At 39.1% G+C, this 14,513-nt stretch overlaps 1 protein-coding gene across 1 annotated transcript in view; it reads right to left on the reverse strand.

Moving 5' to 3' along the window:
• The window catches only part of RIT2 (Ras like without CAAX 2), a 192,732-nt gene that overhangs the window by 94,415 nt on the left and 83,804 nt on the right, over window positions 1–14,513 (reverse strand). Inside the window, exon 3 of the mRNA XM_054185924.1 lies at window positions 14,057–14,130. Within this exon, the coding sequence (XP_054041899.1) occupies window positions 14,057–14,130 (74 nt within the window). The remainder of the gene's footprint in view (window positions 1–14,056; window positions 14,131–14,513) is intronic.

The following is a 14,513-nucleotide window of genomic DNA, read 5'->3' on the forward strand; positions in this document are numbered from 1 at the left end:
CAGGATTCCAGCATACATCAGCTGTAGCTTCTCTGCAACAACACAGCAGAAAACAACAAAGCATGGACAATATCAGCATCACTTCACAGTCTCCTCTTGCTTCTCTCGTATTTCCAGTCATCCTTTGCAAACAGCAACAACAAAAGGAGTTATATGGAAAAAGATTCAGAAAAATTTGCAGCAGGTGGTACTCAGCCACCTGTGCCAGCCTAAACCATCTGCCACATCACTGGGAGGAAGGAAGAGAGCTGAATAACAGCTCAGACACAGACCAAAGAAAATGCAGTCTCTGGCTTAAATACTGGAGGACAGGGATTGATTCTTCTCTCTGTCAAGTCTCTACTCTGTTCTGGTTGTACATCAAACCCCTCTCTCATGACCCTTTTTGTCTGCTCTAGTGATGATCCAGGAGCAGTTAAAAATGGGATTAGTATAAATGAGAATTAGCCCATAAGCCTGCAGTGGAAGTGGATTATTATTATAATCAGTCCCTTGATTAATGATCAGTCAGTATCTCATGCCTTATAATTACAGGAAGGAATCCTTGCTTCTGTTATAAAACAGCCATATCCCTTTCCTTCTGTGAATTTGTACTGGGGACAAAACGCGCATCACTGATGATGGAAACAGTATAAAGATAACATGAAAGATGCAGTCCGTGTTCCTAGCAGACTAATGTCTTTCTGAACTTAATCTGACAGCCTTCCAAGGCAATATTATGAATTCCACATTGTATAAAATCAGTAGCCTTTTCTTAACTCTGGGAATGTACAAGTAAAAAGCTGAGACAGATACTGAAATTAATCCGTAATTTAGAAGACAGACATTTGCAACAATATCAAGCCTGCTGAAATCAGTGCCTATTTATCTGGCCACACCTTCCCCCTGTCTAAGCTAACTTGTTTAGCTGAAAAGGGAAACAAGAAAGAAGAAGGAGAATATTCATGATAGGTGATCTTTGCTGGAAGACACAGGTATGATTTTCAATTTTGTGACAAATAGCAGCACTACTTCTTAGCTGCCAATTTCAAGAGTTTTCTGAGGGTCAGTGTATACTCTGTAAATGGAGACAAGCTCACCTAGGTAGACTGAATAACAGGGAGCACCTCAAGACCATGCCTATGGGCAAGAAAATGGTCCAAACTGAGTGACTCAACTGAATGGATGGATGGTTGGCAATTTAAGAAACACAATGAGACTCACATAGTCTTACATCCCTAATTTTCACAAAATCTTGGCTGAAAGATTTCTAAAAAAAAGCTTTCCCTTTCCTACTTTTCCCCCACACTTCAGCATCAGTTTGCTCTCTCTAAAAAGGGGTATTCAGCCCCAGACAAGAGCTGGGATTACACTAGACCTCGGTTCAGGATTCTTTCTGAAGACTAATGTATTTGGAAAGAGACAGATTTCTTCACACTGGTTAATACATCTTTAATCTCTGACTACTGGAGAGACTTTATGAACTCTAAAGTCCTGAATATACATTAATTAAAAATAAAGACTTTCATTTCTTGATCTGAGTTACTATATCAGGTAAATTCACCAGGACATTAGTCTCGTCTTCATTCAGATGAGTCTAAGACTTGGAACGGGTATGTCTAAATTTTCACCCTTTCTGAAAATCACCAGTTTGTGAAGTTAGTTTCATTACTTACTTCTTTAAATAATTGCTGGACACAATCTGTTTTCATTGCTCGTGAATTTATGTAATTTCCGACATGTGAGTTTAAAGATTCAGGTTCTCCTTCTCTTTTCAGCTATGATACTTCTTCCTATCATATCTGATATTGCTCACAGTCACAGATCATGCAGGATTAAGTCTCATGAAAGGCAAGTGTAGATGTTCCTTCACACCCTGAACACTGAAGGATCAGTATTGCACTGGCCCATTCGCTAAATATAGAATATTTTTTATGCACTTGCTATTCTGTAGTCACATACTGTTCTGCATCATTGCTGGCTTATAAAGTAAGATTGAACCATATAAGTCTGATAGAAAAAAAAAAAAAGTAAGGAAAAATAAATAAGGAAAACAAGAAAATGAGAACTTCTAATAAAATAACTCAGAACTTCAAAAAATAACATCACACAGTGACCCTCCTTTCTTACTAAGGTACTACTAAATAACCTGCACTGGCACTCGGACCCTCTCTCCAGAAGTATCTTCTCTGCACTGATGTTCCCAATGTTCCCACTCTAATTGCCCTCCTGCCTTCAGGTGATAATATATTTGCCAGTTTGCTGCAACTGTGCTTTTGTTAACTTTATTAATCTGGCTCTTCCAAAGACAGTTTGTCATATATAGTAATGAAAATGTGCAGTCCATCACCTGGGAGATGATATCTACTTTTCATTCACCACAAAATATGGATGAAATCACCATATAAATTCTCCACGATGCCAGTAAAAATGCTTTGGCGCTACAGTCTCTAACTCAGAGAACTGTCTTTTTCTCTCACATTAATGCTAATGGTTTCTCTTTTAGGGATAAACACCTTAGCAATTTTCTCCTAAATGCAAGCACTGAAGCAATCTTCATTGTTAACTACCTCTAAAACCCCCAGCTATATTTGCTTTACTGTGCAGCATATAATACTTTTCCCCCCTCCTCATTGATATGCACGAAAGAATAAAGCCCATTTTCACCTTTTATCACAAATGCATCATAAATGGTAAAGGGAAAGAATTAATAGCTCAGTAATTACATTTTAGTAAACAGCAGAGGAAAAAAAAAAAAAAAGACAACAACCCACTAGTGAAGAGGTAATGACTGCAGCTGCAAGCAAGGACTCGCCAGGGATTCAAATAAGCTCTTGTCAGCTTACATGGGGATTGCAGACTTGCTGTCTTCCCCAGTCAGGCTTGTGCAGCCTTGCAGAAGGGAAGCAGAAGTCTATGGAGTCAGACACCTCGTTGCTCTGATAAATGACTGCAAATGATATTCTGGTTTGCATATATATTCTCTCATGATGGTTTCCATAACAATTGTGCTTACCTTAAGAATTCCACAACATAGATATTTCTCTCCCCTACTTTGTGCCCTAGTCATCATCAGAGCTATAATTTAAGCTAGGAATCTGAAAGGGCGGTGCCGGGGCATGAAGCCAACAACCTGCAGAGTGGCTATTTTAGACTTTTGTATTGTAGCATGTAATCAATTGTGCGCTCATTTCTGCCACGAAAATTTAGCTCGGTGTTTATCTGACGGATGTGCTCTGTGGGTGCTACATAAATCATCACCAATATGAATGCAAAATAGTTATGTTACAGCTGCACTGATTTTGTATTGCTTACAATATTAAAATTTGGTATGACTCTGTGGCACAAAAGGAGTAAGTTGTCACATCCCTGTGTCTTACAGCATCAAGTAGATCCCACTGTTTGTTGTTTTTTTTTTTTAATTTGCACAAATATTTCTGGTGAAAGTGGGATGACTAGGTAGAATTACACGTGCAGTGATGGTGACTGGGTTGGTATCTATACATACTGTCCTGCAATACTGCTCTCAGTGACCTTCTGGAGACTTGTGCGAACACAGGCTTAGCTAAAAGGCTGTGTTCCCACAGCATTCAAAGGGTTGTGGTCAATAGTTCAAGTGGAAACCAGTGACACGTGATGTTCCTCAGGGGTCAGCGCTGAGACCAGTGCTGTTTAACATTTTTGTCAGTGACATGGACACTGGGATTGACTGCACCCTCAGCAAGTTTGCTGATGACACCAAGCTGTGTGGCACTGGAGGGAAGGGATGCCATCCAGAGGGACCTGGACAGCTGTGAGACGTGGGTGTTTGCAAACCTAATGAAGTTCAACTAGGACAAGTGCAAGGTCCTGCACCTGGGTCGGCGCAATTCCAAGCACATAATTGTTTTATAGGCTGGGAAGAGAATGGAATGAGAGCAGCCCTGAGGAGAAGGACTTGGGAGTGTTGGTGGATGAGAAGCTCAATGTGAGCTGGCAATATGTGCTCACAGACCAGAAAGCCAACCGCATCCTGAGCTGCATCAAAAGAAGCGTGGCCAGCAGATCAAGAAAAGTGATTCTACCCCTCTCCTACGCTCTCATGAGACCCCACTTTGAGTACTGTGTCCAGGTCTGTAACCCTCAGAACAGGAAGGACATGGACCTGTTGGAATGGGTCCAGAGGAAGGCCATGAAGATGATCAGAGGGCTGGAGCCCCTCTGCTGTGAGGACAGGTTGAGAGAGTTGGCATTGTCCAGCCTGGGGAAGGCTCCAGGACCTTCTAACAGCCTTCCAGTACGTTAAGGGGGCCTACAGAAAAGATGGGGAGGGACTGTTTATCAGGGAGTATAGCAATAGGACAAGGGATTATGGTTTTAAACTGAAAAAGGGGAGATTTAGATTAAGTTTCATGCTTTCCTGTGAGGGTGGTGCGACACTGGCCCAGGTTGCCCAGAGAAGCTGTGGATGCCCCATCCCTGGAAGTGTTCAAGGCTAGGCTGGATGGAGCTTTGAGCAGCCTGGTCTACTGGGAGGTGTCCCTTCCCATGGCAGGGGGGTTGGAACAAGATGATCTTTAAACTCCCTTCTAACCCAAACCATTCTATGATTCTATTCATCTACGGAACAGCAGCAACGTGTGTCACCTCCACTGTGAGGCATTCACTAAATGCCTCTAAGTTACATACACATTAAATGCAGATATCCCACACTAAGACATATTCAGTGGGACCAATTCCTCTCTAACAATTCAAACAAACAGATGTCTTTTTTATGGAGTTGATCATCACTTCATACATTTAACATAGATTGAAGGTTTCATCCAGATCCATTAGTACAATATCTAGGCTTTGAAGTAAATTGGGAATATTTTAACTGAAGCCAATTAATTCCTGGTGGCATAAATGATGTCTGTTTTCATATCCATAACCTCTGTGTCTGCTTATAAAACAGAGGAATAGTTTTTATTTCTTTAGAAAAATGCTATGCCACAAAGAGAGAGCTCCAAAACTGTAAGTCATAAGGTACCTAGGTTAGATCAATAGATCCTGAGAGATGCTGTGTAGCTTATCAGATATGACAAGACTACGCAACACAAGGATGTAACTCATCTGCAGTTCTGAAAGTTAGTGGACTCTGATTTCTTCAGCTTGCTTCAAGGTGTTAGTCAGGTACCGCACTGTAAGTAAGAGAAGATCTGATTTCTTATACAGGTACACCCAACACAGATATTACTAAGATTCAGGTATCTGTCTTTTTAAAATAAAAGGTTGCTCCCTGGAATAGTTTGTTGCACATCATCCTGCTGCTCGTATAATGACATGGAACTCCCATGGCAACAATTTATTCTCCTCAGCCATTAGGCACAAAATAAAAGCAGGCACAAAAATCTATGCAAGCTATGCAAGATCTCTTCTATGGAAGTAAGAAAAATAGATATATGATATACGTCCAGAAAAGAGAAAATATTTCATATTTTCACTAATTATTTTCTTGAATTTCTATTTTGCTCTTCATTTCCTTTTTTAAAAACCTGGATAGATGCAGTAACATCCCTCAGATTATAAAGGAGAGGTGAAAAGCAATGGAGCTCAAAATTTACTGAGGGTTATATTTTCTTATTTTCTTATTTTCATTTTTTTTTTTTTTTTAATTGGTGCGGGGCAGATGACACTTCCAGGTTCCTGGGCAAAACTATTGGAACTTCAGATGTGAAAGAGGTCTTTTGCTTTTAGACTTTTCCAGCCAACTTCTGTCACTGTGAAATGAAAATAACAGCTTTAGAAAGCCTTTTCTTGCCAGATAATCTCATGCAGTTTTGCAATTCAGAGGTTTGGATGATTCAGATAAGACGATGTAACTTTTTGTTCTCTTCTTTTGTTTTTGCCTGCAGACACCACCATTCAATGTATTGGTAGAGTATCCAGCAGCTACAGAATAACATAAAAGACAAAGAAGTTTTGTTAAATTACATTTTTTTGGGACAACCCACTTTTCCTAAGAAGCATTAACACACCGCTCTGCAAAAGACTCTCCTCTTTGTCATTTGTTATTGTCAGGTCAAATGGCACCAGGCGGTGCTGTTACACATGCTGGTTTTCTCAGTGTGCAAGCCAAGTTTTTAGTCCTGTAAATATCTTCTTGATGTGAATTTTGTGAAAACTGGTACAGGTAGAAAACAGTTTTCTATCCACTGGAGTCTGTGGTCTGTGTAGACCTGCTTGGTTACAAGTAGCTCTTGATAGGCAAACCTCTGCAAAATGGAATCCCTGGTGAGGTTATGTAGGACAGTTGCATATACATACAGAAATCAGGACACACATAGAGCATGTCCAACATCTGCTGGAAGTAACTTCAAAGGGACTGAGTGTCATTGAATAGTGGAAAGACAAAGTATACAATACAGTTTGTAACGTTATAAGAAAAGGCAAATTTGCATAATCATAATCTTGTGGAGGACCTGGATGAAGTTTAATCATATGTTTATATATGTGTTTTCCATACAATGTACATCAGAACACAAAAACAAACAAACAAACAAACAAATGAAAAAACGCCAAGGAAATAATACAAGAAAAGATCTGGAAAGAAGAAAAAAGGATTTTGCTAATTTAATCAGAAATTGTAATAAAGTGTTTTCTTCTTTTAAATATTGTTATTTTATTTTTAGAAGTCATAAATCATTCAGCAGTCTCACTGTATATTTATCTATTTTTGGAAGTTCTTAGATAAAGAAAGACGAAGAACAGCAAAAGAGAGAGCATTTTAAGAGAAAAAAAGAATTTATTTAAAAAGAAGAGACAACACTGGAAAGTATTCCTCCACCTGCAATATGGAACCACTAGCATTCACTTTACTGAAGTGGAATGATAGAGAGGGGCAGGAGATCAGTATCACTAGACTCAATAAACCCTGATGTTCACTCTAAATGCCTGCTCCCTGCAACATCTTATTGCACCTGTTTGTCAGAAAGATAAATGCAGACCTAGAAATACAAACTGATTCATCCTTTATTGCGTCATGACTCATTCATTGACAGGGACAGGAAAGGAAGTTGGGAATCTTCGTTGTTAGTTGCCTGTTCTTGCTAAACTAATATGATCCTTTTTTGGCAGTATTTGCCTAGATCTTTTCCTACTGAAGCCAAAGAACATTTTTCCCATAATTTGAAGAAAATTGGAGTCAAATCTGCAATTTCATCTATGATTTACTGGAACTGTTTTTTCACTCCATATCTGTGCCAAATAAATATTTCTTCAAAATCTGTCCATTCCCAAACAAAATTAATTGGTCATAGGAAAGATTTCAGTTCTCCCTAGAAAGTACAGAACAGCTTGTCCTGAGAATTCACCAAATTTTCAGTGCTATGATTTGACTTTCATCAGCCTGTGAAACAACAGCACATAAAGAAAATAAAATTAATGTTCTTCACGTAATACACTGTGTTAATGGTTGCTACGTAGTGCAATACCACTATGCTTTAAAAATAAAATGTATTTCATTTACTCAGTACAGGTACCTAGCAGAAAGTGCACTAAAATTGTTTTCCCCTTAAAAGAGCGTGTTCTAAAGACCCATTAAAATATAATTACTGCCAAAAAGGCATTTTGCATTTCCTTGAGATAAGCTGCAGTAGTGTAGTTTAAAATTCGACTTCCATTGATTCAGGATTAGGGCAGCAGCGTGTTTAGATAATAAGCAGAAGGATCTCAGATAACAGCCTGAGTGAGTCATCGGACTATAGTGTTTAGTCTAAGAAAGTGTGTTTATCTGAAGGGCTCTTGGGACTAATATGGTTCCTCTTCAAAGCTTGAAGCAGGGGGCAAAAATCATAGTCCTGGAGGTTGGCAGGATAAACATGTCCTGTGATTTGCTAGCAATTTGAGAGACGGATTTCACTACAGAGCGTACTGTTGTTGTCAGCTTGAAAAGTGTCTGCCTGGAAATGAATTCATGTGCACACAGCTCCAGACAAAGGAAAATCTCCCTGAAATGGCATGCCATCACGTTTTAAGGGCAATTTTTCAAGTCTGTGACTCACACCTGGGAAATATACTGGTGCACTAAGTTTATCATAAAAAGCTCACGTTTTAACAAGCAAAAATTGGTGCAATAATCTTGCAATGTACTGTCTCACTGACAGGTAGAGAAATCCATTTTTCTGCATATTTGCCTGCTTCGTCGCTGAAAACAAGTTTACCTTTTCTACATAGGGTCATCTCAGATTGTTTTTCCGTGATGGGTGTGCTATCTGATGCTCTGTTAACGTTCAGCGTGAGGTCGAGGTTGGGTTACGTGTCATCAGGGGGAGAGCTGTGGCAAGAATAAAAGCTCCTGTGTCAGTCAACAGTTTATAAATACAGCAGGAGAGATAACCGCTGTGTATGCTCCGCAAGGAGGAATTCAAACTGGGCTACAGAAGTAGCAACATATTTTTTAAGTTAGAAGAGAGAGTGAGAAAGTATAAATAAGTGAACAGAAGGTTTCTATAACTCTGTGTGGAGGCTTTTTGTGCACGGCTGGAGCAGGTGGGGGTTGTCAGTCTCTGAGAATAATTGTGAAGGGAATTGAACACAGAATAAAGGACCTGAGGTCTGAATGTCCTTCCCCTTTTGCACCCACGAGTTTTCTGGAACTCAAAGAGTTTACACCAGTTTAAATCAAATATATGTAAAAGCAGATGAGGTTTGTGACACACTGGATGAGGAAAGGGAAACTCCAAAACTACCTCCCTCCCAACACGTCTCCCATCCTCAAGGGACATAAAGAGGCACATTGGTGAGTTTCAAGGAAGAGTTACAGAATAAATGTTCCATGAACATGGTTGAACAAGGAAGACCAAGCCATTTTTATGGAAAATAGTCTGCATTTGCAGATTTTCATTAAGTGTTTATTTATTATTTACTCCACATGTCAAACTGTAGCTAGCCTAGAGGGTTAAAATTTAACTAAATAAAAATCCTCCTGAAGCTCAATCTCACATTTACTCTCTGTTTTTCTTATCTTTTTAGTTTTGCTTTTATTAAAATATAGACACAAAAAGAAAACTTTTGGTTTAAGAGAACTTCTAGTTAAAAAGGAGCCAAAGGCATCATTGATAGCTTCTTCTGGCAGCAAATATGAGGCTAAGGATATGTGTCTTCTAGATTCAGCCGTGCCATTGAAAAAGAAAATCAACATCAATATTTTGGTCCTTTCGTTCTCGGTGCATGCGGTGTTTTCAAGCCTTATGGTAGGAACTGCTCAAGGTAGTGTTGTTTATGACAATTCAGCTACGGGCAGCTACATCAGCGATACCTGCTCTTGAAACTCTGTGCGGTAAATGTAACCTTATTCTGTCTGAAGTTGATTGTGATGAGCAAAGACAGGCTATCCTGCTGGCCCATGTAATGGGTGGTGAAAAGCAGGGGTAGTGAGTTCACTGAAGCGTAACTACTCATGCTAGCCCTACATACATTAAGAATGTGCCTCTTATTGTATCTTCTGTGGGAGAATTATATTGGAACAACATTAGAGGACAATTCATGTTGTAGAAAATATGTATCCAGAGTTCTTGGAACATCAGTCTCCTTTCTGAGAGCAGCAATCTGTTGTATTTAATAGTGTCTATAATAATAGCATGGGAAGAGGAAGATCAATAACTATATGAGCAGCACTAAAAGTTTATTCATGTTCCTGGTTTTGACTTTGAATGTTTTTTAACTTCAGAAAGTTGAGAACTAGAAATGTATTTCTGAAGCACTGTCTATGTTTTTGGTGCTCCAAACTGTATCAGTTAAAATATCATAGAATTATAGAATCTTCATGGTTGGAAAGGACCCTTGAGATCATCGAGTCCAACCGTACATACACACAAAAAACCCCTACAATCTCTGCCACTAGAGCATGCTCTGAAGTGCCAAATCTAGACGTTTCTTAAATACCTCTAGGGATGGTGACTCAACCACCTCCCTGGGCACACTGTTCCAGTGCCTGACCACTCTTTCAGTAAAGTAATTCTTCATAATATCTAATCTAAACCTCCCCTGCCACAACTTCAGACCATTTCCTCTGGTCCTGCCATTATTCACCTGGGAGAAGAGGCCAACACCCACCTCTCTACAGCCTCCTTTCAGGTAGTTGTAGAGGGCAATGAGGTCTCCCCTCAGCCTCCTCTTCTCCAAGCTAAACATGCCCAGCTCCCTCAGCCTCTCCTCAGATGACCTGGTCTCCAGACCCCTCACCAGCCTGGTAGCTCTCCTCTGGACACGCTCCAGCACCTCAATGTCCCTCTTGTACAGAGGGGCCCAGAACTGAACACAGCACTCGAGGTGAGGTCTCACCAGTGCCGAGTACAGAGGCACGACCACTTCCCTACTCCTGCTGGCCACGCTATTCCTGATACAAGCCAGAATGCTGTTGGCCTTCTTGACCACCTGGGCACACTGCTGGATCATGTTAAGCTGGCTGTCCACCAGCACCCCCAGGTCCTTTTCTGCTGGGCAGCTTTCCAGCCACTCTTCCCCAAGCCTGTAGCATTGCTTGGGGTTGTTGTGACCAAAATGCAGGATCCGGCACTTGGCCTTATTAAACCTCATTTTAATCCAGTTTCAGCTATGAAATCAGATGCGGATTTTTTACTCTGTGCTTGACAATAAAGAACTATATTAATTATTAGTAAATCACAATATTTGGTCAGTTTTGAAGTGTTCAATTAATGCATAGGTACAGCAGGGAAAGGAGAAGCATATTTGGTGAAACATATTCTCTAGAACAGCAAAATACATTAACTTCAGTTGGTTTCTCTATTGACTTCTTTTATTTCCCAAATAGGGACGAATTACAATTTTAGCTCCTTGATCTTCTGAAGTGATTAAAGTCATTATTCAAAGTTGATGATGAAGTATTTATGAATGCGACGACACACAGAGAGAAATGAGATTTCCACTACGTAATTTGGCAGCTGTAACATATCTCAGCTTTACATGAAGCTTGGTGAGGTACCATCAGAGCACATCACCACTAGAGTAACTGGGCGCTTTGGATTTTCACCCCGAGTCACCAAAGTCACAGCAGGATTTCATTTTGAACTTCAGTGAGAGTAACATTAAGCCCTCTGTGAGGAAGGAGGCTATTTTAGCTGTTGACTTCAATGGGAGTTGGATTAAGTCTTGATTTATTCTGGAGGTGCGTAGTGCAGACAGAAAGGCAACAAATTCAGACACAACTGCAAAGACAAGCAGCTGAATCTAGGATACTTAGAACAGACAGTTTCTGAAAAATAGGTGTGTAGGAAAGTGGGAAGAGCTTCCTAGCAGAGAAACACTGAGACACATTTTGGTGATGACAATCTGCACTGGAAGACCAGGGAAAATTAAAACAGAGATTTTCTCATATCAATTCTACTTGGATCTGGGGTAGAATAGCTGTCTCCAGGCTGTACAACGCGTGGGGCTGATGTATTGGCAGAGTGCAGTGCTACAGCCACAGGTCTCTGCTTGCTCCCAAATCTATGCAGGGAATTTCATTACATGGTCATTACATGCCATAGGCCTCTAATATTATGGGTATTTTTGTCACTTCTTGAAACAATACTGGAAACTTTTCAGGCTTCCTTTGCTATCATTCTCACCAGCTTTCACAGTTTGCATTATTCTGATTTCTTTTCTTACCTTACAACAATCACCCTCTTCCCTTAAAAGTGATGTTTTGTTCTAGCTTTTTTACGTTATTAAAAATCAAAAATCCTTTAAAAGTCATACAGTTTCGTATGGAATTTTTCCTAAGAACTGAACATGACTGGCAAAAGATGAGCTTTGCTTAAATTGGAAGACATCATATTTTCAGCTACTTAAAACGCCAGTGCGTGGGGACACTTTTTCCTTTTTTCTGAATCTAAAATAATTTCAAAGGGATTGAAGATTGTGCTCCAGTTTTGTTTTTTTTCTTCAATTTAAAAGAAGCAGACAGCAAATGAAATACCATTTAAAAATACTTGTCTTAATTAAAAAAAAATAAAAGAAAAAAAGGAAAAACAGAGGCTTCAAATTTCATGGGGTTTAGGAAGACAAGGAAACAATATCTGATTCTATTTTTTTTGTTATCAACAACACAAACTTTTATGTTTGTAGTAGCAAAACAAATGGAAAGAAATTGAAGTAGAAGAAATTATTCCTCTTGGTTTTTCCAATGTATTAGTCCCTGACTCAAAATAAAAGCACACTATCCATTTTTGGTTCATTCATCATCCATTCTTTGCTTTGATTTTAAGCTGCTTTATTTTCTTTGTACAAATAATATTTTTATTATATGCAATACTGATGCATATTTAGGATCAGTTAGCTCATCTTCTGTGCAAAGATTTGTAAGTGGAAGCACAACACAAAGAGCTCTACACCTACTGTACCCTCTTCTATGGTTTGCAAAGTTTAACTCAACTCCTGTACTCTCTCAGAGTCTTCACAGAAAATTAAGAACACACCTATGAAGAAATCCTGTATAATATTTTGCTCCTCTTTCCATTAGCCAAAAGCTGTACACGTAAACTGTGATTTATCATATCTCTTCATGTCTGGGTAAGAAATTATTTCACTTTTTAGCATTTTAACTCTACAAAATAAGACTACAGTGAATTTAGGAGTAGAATGAAGTAGATGTAAACAGTGAAAAATATTATGGAATAAGACAGGTGATCCCTAACACTAAAGCCTTATGAGACTAGACAGCTGGAGATATAATTCCTCTAGTGAATGACAGCATAGGGCTGAATTACTAGGATCAGACTTCCTGAGTGAGCAAAGATGTTGCTGCCTCCAACAGAAGTACAGGCATTTTCAGACATATTGAGTGGCAACTATGATGTCCTTTCTTTCCCCTGGCCAAATCATTGCTGAAGTTATGCTAGGACTATTATGCATAAGGAAATTCTTGGGCCTATTATAATAATAAATTCTAGGTCAATTGAATTCATGGCTTTGGAAACATGCCTTGAAATTTAGCTTAAATTTTCTGGAGAATCAAACACTTTCACAGGAGACTCAGCAGCAAGTCACTCGTTAACTACTGAGACTGTATAATTTTGGGTCAAGGAAGAATAATTCAGGGCATCTTTTGATTCCCTGAAACTGGTTGAGTTCACTTTGAAATTGGCCTAGATTTCATTCACATGCAAAACTCATGCCACAATCCCCCTGAACTACATTCAAATTGTATAACTTGATGCCATTCTAATTCCTGGCAGCAGACTGCTTTTTCCACCATTTGCAGTGCCTAGCTTAGGTGCATTTAGTTGTTTGAGATGCTGAGATCAAGGTTTCCAGGCTTATACTATCTAAATCTTTTTTAGCTTGTTTGTTTTAAGGATCTGTCATCCTTGTTGACTGATTCATTCCTGTACAAGGTGTACACACACTATGGAAACTCATGAAACTATCAAAGCCTTCAAACAGACCCTGACACCATACCTCAGGAAAAGATCAACCAACTGCAACATTTTGATTAAACAATAAAAATGTTTTGAGATGGAAAGGAGGTTAACTGAGTCAGGTAGAAGAAATTCTTGCATTTAACTCCTTCTTTTGGCTTATTTTATGTGAAACAATTGCCTGACTGAAGCTCACACATGCATATACACATTTATGTACACAGTGTGTTACTTTTGGCATTAAGATCTTTTCCTTATAGGTGAGTACTTGTTGTTTAAATATAATGTGGGAAGGAGAAGAATGGTAACAAAACACTTGATCTACAAATACATCAGAAGATTCCTGTAATATAAAGAAAAGCAGGAATGATAAGCACATAAGAAAAACCAACATCATTTATTCATTCCATGATTGTGATAGATGTTTCTGCACACAAGAGAAAAAGAAGCAAACAGCTTTTTATCTTCTACACAATTAAATTTGTCTGTCTCTTCTGGTCAGATTTTGAAGTTATACTATTCCACTGAAGCATTCCTTTAATCTTCTCCTTTGTTAATTCCTCCATGCTATTCTGCCACTGCTACCTTTATGTTTGAATAGGGAAGCTTGCTCCTAGCTCTGTGACCCACATATCTGAGGTTAAAACATTTGGGTTTATCTCTGATTGAATAGTTCACATTGGGAAACTACTCACCTGTCCAGCAGTGTCTAGAATGTCCAAATAGGCTGGTTCGTCATCAATTCGGACTTGAGTTTTATAAGCATCCTCTGAAAAACACAGTGCAGTACAGCTAAGCATAGGAGCAGCTCAGAGAATGGAAAATGAAATAACTTTACTAGTTTGAACCAGGCTTTTCAAAAGCTGTCCAGTCTGACCTAACTTTGCTTTATTTTGAGTCAAAAAGGCACTTTCTGAAAACCTATCGTCACTGCACAGTATTAGCAAAAGGAAGCTATCTAGTCTTTTTCTATTACATTACCTCAAAATATTAAAAAAGTGAAATCTCTTTAAGAGGATGGCACAGACCACAGGTGGTGTTTAAGTCACAAATCTTCAGAGGCGTTGTGCTGGTACTATGCAGCAGAGTGGTTTTTACTTACCGCGATCACACTTCCACAGAGCTTTTCCAGCAAATAATTTCAAGCTAAAG

Source organism: Rissa tridactyla, chromosome Z, assembly GCF_028500815.1.
Source record: "Rissa tridactyla isolate bRisTri1 chromosome Z, bRisTri1.patW.cur.20221130, whole genome shotgun sequence".
NCBI classification, from domain to species: Eukaryota; Metazoa; Chordata; class Aves; order Charadriiformes; family Laridae; genus Rissa; species Rissa tridactyla.